The sequence below is a fragment of the Myxocyprinus asiaticus genome, chromosome 15, assembly GCF_019703515.2.
Source record: "Myxocyprinus asiaticus isolate MX2 ecotype Aquarium Trade chromosome 15, UBuf_Myxa_2, whole genome shotgun sequence".
Classification (NCBI taxonomy): Eukaryota; Metazoa; Chordata; class Actinopteri; order Cypriniformes; family Catostomidae; genus Myxocyprinus; species Myxocyprinus asiaticus.
Window position 1 is genome coordinate 31,096,686 of NC_059358.1, and position 13,660 is coordinate 31,110,345.

The following is a 13,660-nucleotide window of genomic DNA, read 5'->3' on the forward strand; positions in this document are numbered from 1 at the left end:
ATCCTTGGCATTCTAGCTGTCAGTTTGTCCAGATACTCAGGTGACATTTCACCCCACACTTACTGTAGCACTTGACATAGATGTGGCTCTCTTGTCGGGCACTTCTCACGCACCTTACAGTCTAGCTGATTCCACAAAAGCTCAGTGGGGTTAAGATCCATAACACTCTTTTCCAATTATCTGTTGTCCAATGTCTGTGTTTCTTTGCCCACTCTAACCTTTTCTTTTTGTTTTTCTGTTTCAAAAGTGGCTTTTTATTTGCAATTCTTCCCATTAGGCCTGCACCCCTGAGTCTTCTCTTTACTGTTGTACATGAAACGTCATGGTTACTGGTGTAACCTCCGTTCCCTGATGGAGGGAACAAGACGTTGGTGTCGATGTAGTGACACTAGGGGTCACTCTTGGGAGCCCGAGACACCTCTGGTCTTTGATAAAAGGCCAATGAAAATTGGCGAGTGGTATTTGCATGCCACTCCCCCTAACATATGGGTATAAAAGGAGCTGGTATGCAACCACTCATTCAGGTTTTACGCTGAGGAGCCGATATAAGATCCGGCCATTTCAGCGGGTAGTTCAGCGTTGTGGCAGGAGGGACCAACGTCTCGTTCCCTCCATCAGGGAACGGAGGTTACACCAGTAACCATGACGTTCCCTATCTGTCACTCACTCGACGTTGGTGTCGATGTAGTGACACTAGGGGTCCCTATACAAAACGCCACAAGGCTGAACTGTGTTACGTGAACTGGCGGTGTGTGGTGGGCAGACTTGCTGTGTGCCTCATAGCCAGCACACCAGGTCGACACGTAACCTCCCCCAACATAGTTATGAGTGTCGAACGGCCCTTTTTGGGGACAAGTCGACTACCCAAAGATAGAGACAGGCTTAACCCAGTCGTGGCCTCTTTTCCCCTTCTCTTTTTCCACTCCCTAAAAAAAAGAAGGGGGATTATCTGACTGGGCTGCCAGGTCTAGTCGGGGGGTGTCCCTCCCAAGGGGAGGACACCGCGGAGACCACACCCAACCCCAGAGAGGGGGGGGATATTTAAGTGGAAAAATACATCACATGGTCTTTCCAACCATGTGGAGAGCCTTCAAGGTAGATCCTGCCCAATGGGGGAGGAGGTACTACAACATGGAGACTGGGGCAGAGGGGCTCTGCCCAAGGAAGACGCAGTTTGCCAGCAGGGAAACGAGCTAGCGGAAGATATAGATCGCATGGGGTTAGCCTTACAGGGAACCGCCACATGCGGAGCACCTACCCCAGCACCGGGCTCTTAGCTAGCGCGTGTACTGGGCCGGCAGTGAGTTTCTCCGAAGACTCGACTGCCACAGGGCTCGGAGGAAATCAACCAGGGAACAACTTTTGTGAACACTACTGGGAATTAACAGCGCACATCTTCAGCTCAAAAGGAGGTGGGAGGCGCTATGTGCAAGCGATACACCCGGCCAGCTATCCCGGGCTTATCCGCTTGTGTTGCGTGCCACTACCTGGGACGAAACCGGTTCCACCAGGAGGTTGTAGAACCTTGCAAAGGTGTTGGGTGTTGCCCAGCCCGCTGCTCTACAAATGTCTGTTAGAGAGGCACCTCTGGCCAGGGCCCAAGAAGCCGCTACACCACGGGTAGAATGGGCTCGTAGCCCTACCGGGGGCGGCATGTCTTGGGCAAGATATGCCATAGATATGGCATCAACGAGCCAGTGGGCGATCCTCTGCTTGGAGACAGTGCTTCCTTTCCGCTGTGCACCGAAGCAGACAAAGAGCAGCTCAGAGATTCTAAAGCTCTGCGTGCGATCCAAATAGATGCGCAAAGCGCGCACCGGACACAGCAACGCCAGGGCTGGGTCTGCCTCCTCCTGGGGCAGCGCTTGCAGGTTCACCACCTGGTCCCTAAAAGGAGTGGTGGGAACCTTGGGCACATAGCCCTGTCGGGGTCTCAGGATCACGTGAGAATAGCCCGGACCGAACTCTAGGCACGTTTCGCTGACAGAGAACGCTTGTAGGTCACCTACCCTCTTGATGGAAGTGAGCGCAGTCAGGAGGGCAGTCTTCAGGGAGAGTGCCTTAAGCTCGACTGACTGCAAAGGCTCAAAGGGGGCTCTCTGTAGGCCCTGAAGAACTACGGAGAGGTCCCATGAGGGAACGAAGAGCGGTCTGGAGGGATTCAGCCTCCTAGTGCCTCTTAGGAACCTGATGATCAGGTCGTGCTTCCCTAAGGACTTACCGTCAACTGCGTCGTGGTGTGCTGCTATGGCAGCAACGTACACCTTCAAGGTGGAAGGGGACAGCCTCCCTTCCAACCTCTCCTGCAGGAAGGAAAGCACTGATCTGACTGCACATCTCTGGGGGTCTTCGTGTTGAGAAGAACACCACTTAGCGAACAGAGACCACTTCAAGGCATACAGGCGCCTCGTAGAGGGGGCCCTAGCCTGAGTGATCGTGTCTACCACCGCAGGTGGTAGGCCACCTAGGTCTTCCGCGTCCCGTCCAGGGGCCAGACATGGAGATTCAAGAGGTCTGGGCACGGGTGCCAGAGGGTGCCCCGTCCCTGAGAAAGAAGGTCCTTCCTCAGGGGAATTTGCCAGGGGGGAGCTGTCGCGAGGAGTGTGAGGTCCGAGAACCATGTCTGGGTGGGCCAGTAGGGTGCTACCAGGACGACCTGCTCCTCGTCCTCCCTGACTTTGCACAGTGTCTGTGCAAGTAGGCTCACTGGGGGAAACGCGTATTTGCGAATGCCAGGGGGCCAGCTGTGTGCCAGTGCGTCTATGCCGAGAGGAGCCTCGGTGAGGGCGTACCAGAGCGGGCAGTGGGAGGATTCTTGGGAGGCGAACAGGTCCACCTGAGCCTGACCGAATCGACTCCAAATCAGCTGGACCACCTGGGGGTGGAGTCTCCACTCTCGCCTGCGGGGAACCTGCCGTGACAGCGCATCCGCTGTAACGTTGAGGTTGCCCGGGATATGAGTGGCTCGCAGCGACTTGAGGTGCTGCTGACTCCGGAGGAGGAGACGGCGGGCGAGTTGTGACATACAGCGGGAGCGCAGACTGCCTTGGCGGTTGACATATGCTACCGCTGCCGTGCTGTCTGTCCGAACTAGCACGTGCTTGCCCTGGATCAACGGCCGGAACCTCCGCAGGGCGAGCAGAATTGCCAGTAACTCGAGGCAGTTGATGTGCCAATGCAGCCGCGGACCCGTCCAGAGGCCGGTGGCTGCGTGCCCGTTGCAAACAGCGCCCCAGCCCGTCTTGGAGGCGTCTGTCGTGACCACAATGCGCCTGGAGACCAGTTCTAGAGGAACACCTGCTCGTAGAAACGAGAGGTCAGTCCAAGGGCTGAAAAGACGGTGACAGACCGGTGTAATGGCCACGCGGTGTGTCCCGTGGCGCCATGCCCGTCTCGGGACTTGAGTCTGGAGCCAGTGCTGAAGCGGCCTCATATGCATCAACCCGAGCGGGGTGGCCACCGCCGAGGATGCCATATGACCCAGGAGCCTCTGAAAAAGTTTCAGTGGAACCGCTGTTTTCTGTTTGAACGCCTTCAAACAGGCCAGCACCGACTGGGCATGCTCGTTCGTAAGGCGCGCCGTCAGGGAGACCGAGTCCAACTCCAAACCGAGAAAAGAGATGCTCTGAACCGGGAGGAGCTTGCTCTTTTCCCAGTTAGCCCGAAGCCCTAGTCGTCTGAGGTGCGAGAGCACCAGGTCCCTGTGTGCGCATAACACGTCTCGAGAGTGAGCTAAGATTAGCCAGTCGTCGAGATAGTTGAGAATGCGAATGCCTACCTCCCTTAACGGGGCAAGGGCAGCCTCTGCGATCTTCGTAAATACGCGAGGAGACAGGGACAGGCCGAAAGGGAGGACTTTGTACTGATACGCCCGACCCTCGAACGCGAACCGCAGGAAGGGTCTGTGTCGAGGAAGGATCGAGACGTGAAAGTACGCGTCCTTCAGGTCTACCGCCGCGAACCAATCCTGATGCCGGACACTTGCTAAAATGCGTCTTTGCGTCAGCATCTTGAACGGGAGTCTGTGTAAAGCCCAGTTCAGTACTCGCAGGTCCAAGATTGGCCGCAACCCACCGCCTTTCTTTGGTACGATGAAGTAGGGGCTGTAAAACCCTTTCTTCACCTCGGCTGGAGGGACAGGTTCTATCGCGCCCTTCCGTAGGAGTTTAGTGATTTCCGCGCGCAGAATAACAGCGTTTTCGCCCTTGACGAAGGTGAAGTGAGTACCGCTGAACCTGGGCGGGCGCCTGGCGAACTGAATCGCGTAGCCGAGTCGGACGGTCCGGATCAACCACCGCGACGGATTGGGAAGCGCAAGCCATGCGTCCAAATTCTGTGCAAGGGGGACCAAGGGGACAACGTCATCGGACGTACCGGCAGGTGGGGCCTCGCGGCGGGGCGGAGCGCGAGGTGCCACAGCACGTCGTGGCCGTGCTGAGTCTAGGGACATCGAAGCACTTACCTGGCTCCTTGTGACCACCCCCGGAACAGCCTGGGACGGGGGAGGAAGAGGCCTGTCCTCGCGACCTGTGGAGGCTGTCACATCGGGGGTGGATTTGTGCCACAGCTGGGCGCTCAGGGGCGAAAAGGGCACCGTTGGAGCGCCAATCCTGCAAGATAAAACCCGTGGACGGTAGTCGTGGTGACGACCGTACACACCAGTTATGTGACCCAGGGAGGAAGGAAGCCGCTCTTTTGTTGAACTGTTGGGTACCGCAGCCACTTGGGCGTGCGGCGAAATCAAACGAAAAGGCAACAAAAGATTTTCCACCCGGCCCTCCACCGGGGGATGGAGTGGTCTTTCTACCAGCTCCAGGTGAGTGGGTTCCCTCGTCCCTGGGTTGCCCGTCTCAGGGGCGCCTCGAAGACCTCCGTGGGTTCTTCGGTGCCGGCTGTGAGACGGGTGGCGTCGGCTTCCTGCGGTGGGCTCCACGCCGGGGCCGGGCCGGAGGGGCAGGCTGCGGCGGAGCCGGTGCAGTCACCGCAGGGGGACGCCCTTGGCGCAGACGGGGTGCGGGGTCTTGAGCCGCGCCGGGGCAGGATGTGCCGGATTGCCTCCGTCTGCTGCTTTACCGTCGAGAACTGCTAGGCAAAGTCCTCAACGGTGTCGCCAAATAGGCCCGCCTGGGAAATGGGGGCAGCAAGGAACTGTGTCTTGTCGGCCTCGCCCATCTCGACCAGGTTGAGCCACAGGTGGCACTCCTGGACCACTAGTGTGGCCATCGTCCGCCCGAGAGACCGCGCTGTGTCCTTCGTCGCCCGGAGGGCGAGGTCGGTCGCCGAGCGCAGTTCCTGCATCAAATCTGGGGCGGAACTACCCTCGTGCAGTTCTTTCAGTGCCTTGGCTTGGTGGACCTGCAGGAGAGCCATGGCGTGCAGGGCAGAGGCGGCTTGTCCAGCAGGGCTGTAGGCCTTGGCCGTCAGGGACGACGTGAGCCTACAGGGCTTGGAGGGGAGCTTAGGGCGTCCACGCCAGGTGGCGGCGCTCTGCGGGCATAAGTGCACTGCGAGCGCCTTATCCACCGGGGGAATCACCGTATAGCCCCTGGCCGCCCTGCCATCGAGGGTAGTGAGAGCGGGGGAACTGCGGAGTCGGGGTCGGGCAGTAAAAGGTGCCTCCCATGACTTCGTCAGCTCCTCATGCACCTCCGGGAAGAATGGCACTGGAGCGGGGCGCGGCCGGTCTGAGCGGCGCCGCAAGCCCAGAAACCAATCATCAAGCCGCGAGGGTTCAGGGGAGAGCGGAGGGTTCCACTCTAGCCCGACGCTCGCGGCCGCCCGGGAAAGCATGTCCGTCATTTTGGCGTCGGCCTGTAACTGGGCGACCGTCCCCGAAGGGGGAAGCCCAGCTGAGGCTTCTGCGTCCGACTGGACAAGCCCGCTCTCCGATGCTGCGCTCGAAAGCTCATCATCTTCGCGGGCCTCGAACGAGAAGCCAGACTCGCTGTGCGACGAGCCGGCGAACTCATCCGGAAGCCCGATTGGGGCAGACGAGCGTGCTGGGGAATGGGAGGTCCGCGGGGGGATACCCGGCGGAGGCGATCCCATTGAGGTCCCTAAATCGCCCCCAGCGCCAGCCGCGCTGACCTCAAACCCGTAGGTAGGAGGACCAAGGCGGGGAGCCGCTGTTCTTACGAAAGCAAGCCGCGACCGCAACGTTGCCATGGTCATGTTCTCGCAGTGAGAACATGAGCCATTCATAAACGCTGCCTCCGTGTGGGTCGCGCCCAGATACTAGAGACAGCGATCATGACCATCCGAAGTTGAGAGAAAACGACCGCAACCAGGAATAACACACGAACGGAAAGGCATCTTTAAAAAGACGCGTCTTTAAAAAGACGTTCCGTGTGTGCGCTCTTTTAGAGAAATATATACTCTTTTAGAGGGGAAAAATGCTCTTTCAGAAAATATACTCTCTAGTTTTATTGCCGAAGCGCCCAGGGGCGTTCTCTGCAGTGCACCAGTGCAGAGGAGGGAGAAGCCGCTGAAATGCGCCGTCAGATCCAGCAGAGGTGAATGAACAGTGCTATTCAGCTCAGTGAGCATGACCGTTCGGCTCCGAAGAGAAAATCTGAATGAGTGGTTGCATACCAGCTCCTTTTATACCCGTATGTTCGGGGGAGTGGCATGCAAATACCACTTGCCAATTTTCATTGGCCTTTTATCAAAGACCAGAGGTGTCTCGGGCTCCCAAGAGTGACCCCTAGTGTCACTACATCGACACCAACGTCGAGTGAGTGACAGATAGGGAACTGGTGTTGGGTGGGTAGAATTCAATGAAGCTGTCAGCTGAGGACATGTGAGGTGTCTATTTCTCAAACAAGAGACTCTGATGTACTTATCCTCTTGTTTAGTTGTACATCTGAGCCTTCCACATCTCTTTCTGTCCTTGTTAGAGCCAGTTGTCCTTTGAAGACTGTAGTGTACACCTTTGTATGAAATCTTCAGTTTTTTGGCAATTTCAAGCATTCCTCAAAACAATGATTGACTGACGAGTTTCTAGAGAAAGCTGTTTCTTTTTTGCCATTTTTTACCTAATATTGTCATGCCAGTCTATTGCATACTGTGGCAACTCAAAAACAAACACAAAGACAATGTTAAGCTTCATTTAACGAACCAAATAGCTTTCAGCTGTGTTTGATATAATGGCAAGTGATTTTCTAGTACCATATTTAGCAGTTTAGCGTGATTACTCAAAGATAAGGTGTTGGAGTGATGGCTGCTGAAAATGGGGTCTGTCTAGATTTGATCAAAAATGTCTTTTTTCAGATAGTGATGGTGCTGTTTTTTACATCAGTAATGTCCTGATATACTTTGTGATCAGTTGAATGACACTTTGGTGAATTAAAGTACCAATTTCCTTCCGAAACAGCAAAATCTGTACATTATTCCAAACTTTTGGCCACCAGTGTACATTTATACATAATGGTTGACGAATGTGTTTTATAATAATTGCTGAGCTAATTTACTTATGCGATTGCTTCTCTGTGCTTTCTGGCAAAACAAATGCTGACAGGAAAACTTGAAGGCGTCAGTAAATAAGGGAAGTGGGGTTATGTATCCTATCTCATCTCTCACTGTTTGGTCGTGCGTGCGTGCTATCATCCAAAGCCGTGAGAAATGTAAAATTAACGCAAAAGTATAGCAGCTGATAAAAATAATATGATGATTACAAAATAATGATTTTTTGGAAAGTGCATTTTTTGACGTGGCGGGATTTTGCATAACCGCGATAGACACGATACTTTAACATTTCTTGCTGTTAACACATTTCTGGTATTTCGTCCACCCCGATGCAGAGCCCTGCAGCCGTTTGATGGTCTTATTATAATGCGTTAACACATCAACAAGGTATGCAGTTTTAATGCGTTTTTGCAGTCTTGCAGTGCATGGTTATGATGTTGCAGTTATTGCATGAATTTTTAAGATCCAAGAAAAATAAACTCACAAGCACTTGGCCATGCGACAGTCAGCGCACCTCTGCAGAATATATTTTATGTTGATTTGATGGGCTTCATCCTCATTTGTGTAAAGAGGCTTTGGTTGGTTGATTGACATTTCATGAAGTTTTACTACAGTTGCCAGGGTGTCAAGTCTTTGCATAGTTTTTTATGTTGAGATTTGCTTATCACATTGAGTTAGACAAGGAAGCTGACATGTTGTCTTAATTGAATTGCGCATTTTATCGACCCCCCTCTTCCAGATTGGGAACCTTTGGTTTAGATCATGATTAACATAAATTCAGTCATGTGTGTTCCAACTTTTGACTGGTCCTGTATTTGCCCTGTTTATGTGCTCAGGATGTAAGCTTTGATGTAACATTTTAAGACCATGCAGACAAATAGTTTTTCATGTTCACATTGCTGGTGGTGTGCATCAGAATCAGAATTACCTTTATTGCCAAGTATGCTTACACATACAAGGAATTTGTCTTGGTGACAGAAGCTTCCAGTGCACAAACAATACAGCAACAAGACAATAATAAATAATAATATAATATAATAAATATAAATAGAATAATAAAAAATAGAAAATATAAGGATAAATAGAAATACGCAATAAGACTATATATATATATATATATATATATATATATATATATATATATATATATATATATATATAGATGCAAGGGAATGTATGGCAGAAGAGGTAGGGTATGTTGGATAAATATAAATAGACTAAGCTGTGTATTGCACATAATTCTTGCTCAGTGGGGCAGTTTTAACTGTTCATGAGATGGATAGCCTGAAGAAAAAATCTGTTCCTGTGCCTGACGGTTCTGGTGCTCAGTGCTCTGTAGAGCCATCCAGAAGGCAACAGTTCAAAAAGGTAGTATCATCATTGGTTCTTGTTGCACTTACAGTGCACTTCCTGTGTTGTTCCTGTACCTATTGCTGGCAGCATTATCATATTTTATTGTAACTAAATCTTTCCAGTTAATCACGACTTTAAGAATGTTATTTGTGTGTTATTAAGGCTTGCGTGAAAAATGTGCCATGTGCTAGCCGAGCACTCAGAAATGCTTTCTTATCCAATGGCCTGGATAACTGGAAAGCACATATTAAACTGGCAAGAATCATCAGGTAATTTCACCATAATATGCTGTGTTTTCCTGTTATAGATCAAATATAGGCTTAAAGGTATAGTTCACCCAAAAATGAAAATTCTCTCATCATGTACTCACCCTCATGCCACTTAAGATGTGTAAGTCTTTCTCCTGCTGAACACAAACGATTTTTAGAATATCAGCTCTGTAGGTCCATACAATGCAAGTGAATAATGACCAGGTTTTTGAAGCTCCAAAAGGAGATAAAGTCAGCATAAAGGTATTCTATAAGACTCCAAGCGATCCAGTTGGTTTTGGGTGAGAACAGACCAAAATATAACTCCTTTTTTCACTGTACATTTTACCATTGCAGTCTCTAGGCATGATCATGATTTCAACCTCGATTAAACTTCCTAGTGCTTGATGCATGTGCAGAGCGCTAGATGGTGCTGTAGGAAGTGTAATTGAGCTTGATGTCAGGATGTACAGTGAAAAAGGAGTTACATTTTTGTCTGTTCTCACCCAAAACCAACTGGATCTCAATTGGAAGACATTGATTAAACCACTGGAGTTTGATGGATTATGTTTATGCTGACTTTATCTGCTTTTTGGAGCTTCAAAGGCCTGAACACCATTCACTAGCATTGCATGGACCCACAGAGCTGAGATATTCTTCTAAAAATCTTTGTTTGTGTTCTGCAGAAGAAAGTCATACACATCTTAGATGGCATGACGGTGAATAAATGATGAGAGAATTTTCATTTTTGGGTGAACTATCCCTTTAATACGAGGGGATTGTGTCACATCATTTTTATTACCTTGTTACATGGCTCTCTGGAATACTCCATTCTGATTGGTCAATGGCACCATCTAGCATTCTGATATTTCTCAGTAACAACCGCACATCCACATATCTGACCACTCATTCAGGTATTGTGAGCCATTGTTTCGCATTGGGGTCCTAATCTCCCTGTCAGGGTTTATTTTGCAATAATAACATGCTGACTGTACATTGTCCCTTACATAACATGTAGTAAATGCAAGTCTGTGATTCTACTGAATTACTCATAGATGTACTAATCAAAAATACATAGGAAATAATTTTGAATATAAATAATTCAGACATGAGTTAGCAATGTAACATGAGGCTTACGAAGTGACTGAAATTTCAAAAGTGACTTACAGCATAATTCTCCCTTTAACAGTAAATGGGATGCTACAGTAAATAAACAACTTTTTATTAACTGCTTTTTATTGGCTCTCTGGAACTGCCTCTTCCGTTTTGGATTGGGGTCCTGCAAATCACCCTTTTAGGGTTATTTTGCAATAACGGTCAGCTGACTGTACATTATCCCTTGCATTATAATTTTTTTAAAATAATATAATGAATAATTTTTTTTTTTAATATAATGGAAATGGAAATATCAAAGCAAAGCATTGATATTTTCTGATCACTTTTATTTTGGTTAAACAAAGAAACCTTTAACATTATTGTTTGTATCTTGTTCATATAATTTTTTTAAAGTCTTCCTGTGCTTATCTGGCCCACTAGGAGGACATATATCGGTCTGGAGCTGGTGGAATGGCTGATGGATCACTGTGAATTTATACAGAACAGGGCAATAGCTTCCAGAATCTGGAACATTCTTCTGGACTTGGGTATTCTGCTCTCAGGTACACAGATGAGACAACACTGTTGCTGTGAATAATAGGAATGGTCTTTCAGGATTGAGCCCCAAGCAGATGGTGTGGACATAGTTAAGATGATTTATTGACAAAGAGTTGTATACATTTTGAATCTGTAATACTACAGAGCATCATATGGAGTGTCCAAGAAAAAAATCCGGTACTCAAATTATGAAATTCATCACTAAACCACTGTGATAAATACATTTAAAATGGCTTGTCTATGCTTGCTTTAAAGATTTTAATAGGGCAGCCCTGCTGAAAATAAAAACAGCAAAAACCAACCTAAGCTGGTCTTCACTGGCTTAAGCTGGTCTCTCAGCCTGGCCATCTGACAACCACCCACAACTTCTCTAAAACATGCCATCTAAAATAGTCTGACCAGGTTGGAAGTCCAGCCAACCATCTTATGCTGGTTTTAGTTGGGTTTTTTTATTTTTATTTGTATTATCCAGCAGGGAGATCTTTAACTTTAAACCCTGTTGTGTCTAGTGGAGCAGCAGGATGGATTTGAGGACTCCAGGTCTTTATACCAGTTCACTTTTGAAGAATGTGAGGCTCAGAGCTGTGATTTCAGAAACCAGGCAAACTGGCAGAGTGCAGTGCATCTGCTCCTGCAACAGCTGCCTCATGTTCAGCTCCGAGCTGGAACCCAGAGACGGTGAGCACATGTTTACACAAAAAGCTTGATGCTGTTGTTTTCTGATGTTGAAGATTGCCACAAACCTTGTCTCACTGTATTGTAAAAGTGTATTGCTTTTACCATGATTTACCATGCAGTCCTAACAGAACTTGCCTGATCCTTTCAACAGACCTTAATGATTACCTAAACTGAGTTCAAATTAAACAAACATATATAAAAATGCTTTTAATAACTATGTAAGTTGTGATCACGCACTGTACCTCATGGATAGATTTCCTGACTTGGAACCCATTTGCACTGTTCTGAAGCACACTAAAAAAAGAAGGTACCCTTCAGTGTAGTTCACATCTCTCACAATGTGTCTCACATGTTTACAGAAAGATGGTAAAGCCAGTTTCAGTGACCATACCATTGCGATGGGGTTGCTAGGGTGTTCTGGGTGGTTACTACAGTAGGTGATTGCTTACTGGCCTAAGTCTCTATGTTTTTTTAAAATGTTTTATCCTGGTCCTTTCTTTACTGTAGGTCCATGGGATTTTTTTATTTTTCACCCATTTTTGGCCCCCAATGTGAGCCTTGATTCTCTCAAGGTTATTTTTCTCCATTAACCAGCATCTTATGGGGTTTTTTGTTCCTTTCAATGGTCGCCTATGGCTTGCTCACCGGGGGTCTAAATACAAATATTATTTACTTATTAAGGCACAATCTACAATCACATTTTTATCAAATAGCACAATGATGACTAAGATATTACAGCTTTGTTTTCTGTTATAGCATAATTTCCTGTGCAGCTGCTTTGAAACAACGTCTGTTGTGAAAAGTGCTATACAAATAAAAATGACTGGAATTCACTGGAATTTTATCATCTGCTTGGAGACAATTATAAGTCTAATTGCTTAGAAAACTAATAGCTCAAAAAATAACAAAACACTTGATTTGAGGTATCATTTATGTCGGCAACCCAAGCAGTGTAGGACTAATTACTATAGCCCGACCAATATGGGGTTTTTGAGACCGATACCGATTTTAGAGGGGGAAAATTCACCGATTACCGATATGGTGGCCGATATAGGTAATTTTTTAGTTGGAATGAAAACAGACATTTTCTATGTGGATTTTTCACCAATGTGAACTGATATGACTATGCAAAGGTATTCAGAAGGCTGCTTTCTCAAACAAATATTATATTATTATACATTGTCAACAAATTCTAGAAATGAATAAATAAAAATACAATAAATAGCTTAATAAACATCAGTACTGTATGTTCAGTATCAGTCAGTTGCTGACAATTTAAATAAAGAATAAATTAAAATAATAGCTAAATAAAAATCAGTACTGTATGTTTTAGTATCTGTCAATGGCTGACCATTTAAATAAAGAATAAAGTCAAATAAAATAAATAGCTAAATAAACATCAGTATGGTATGTTCAGTATCAGTCAGTTGCTGACCATTTAAATAAATAATAAATAAAAATACAATAAATAGCTAAATAAACATCAGTACTGTATGTTTAGTATCAGTCAAATGCTGACCATTAAAATAAAGAATAAATAAAAATAAAATAAATAGCTAAATAAACATCAGTACTGTGTGTTCAGTATCAGTCAGTTCCTGACAATTTAACATAATAATAAATTAAAATTATAGCTAAATAAAAATCAGTGCTGTATGTTTAGTATAAGTCAGTTGCTGACCATTTAAAAAAAGAATAATACAAATAAAATAAATAGCTTAATAAACATCAGTACTGTATGTTCAATATCAGTCACTTGCTGACCATTTAAATAAATAATAAATAAAAATTATAGCTAAATAAAAATCAGTACTGTATGTTTAGTATGTCAGTTGCTGACCATTTAAATAAAGAATAAATAAATATAAAATAAATAGCTAAATAAACATTAATAGTACTGTTTAGTATCAGTCAAATGCAGACTATTTTAATACTGCCAGTCAATTAGAGGCAGGATGTAAAACGAGAAGCATTAACACCTGCCGGGATGAGATAAACAGCAACAGCGGTGTTACACCATATTCTGCTATTCAAATTCAGGGGAAACTATCAACGGTGGAAAACCGTTTAAATATTACATTTTGTAAATGCAATGACTGGAATTGTTCGGTTGAAGGGGGTACCAAACTGTGAATCCTGAACAAAACAGTTTGGTGAATACATGTTTACACATTAGCTTCCAGTCAGCTGACAAGCAATGAAAGAAGCTATGTGGTTAGCTAGTTAGCTATATGCTCATTGTCACGGAGAGTTAAAGTTGGACA

The 13,660-nt window shown here is 46.7% G+C and overlaps 1 protein-coding gene across 1 annotated transcript in view; it reads left to right on the forward strand.

Moving 5' to 3' along the window:
- LOC127453051 (rap guanine nucleotide exchange factor 5-like) overlaps window positions 1-13,660 on the forward strand; it is an 87,866-nt gene that overhangs the window by 2,625 nt on the left and 71,581 nt on the right. Inside the window, exons 3-5 of the mRNA XM_051719059.1 lie at window positions 8,980-9,086; window positions 10,602-10,723; window positions 11,228-11,396. Coding sequence (XP_051575019.1) covers window positions 8,980-9,086; window positions 10,602-10,723; window positions 11,228-11,396 — 398 coding nt within the window. The remainder of the gene's footprint in view (window positions 1-8,979; window positions 9,087-10,601; window positions 10,724-11,227; window positions 11,397-13,660) is intronic.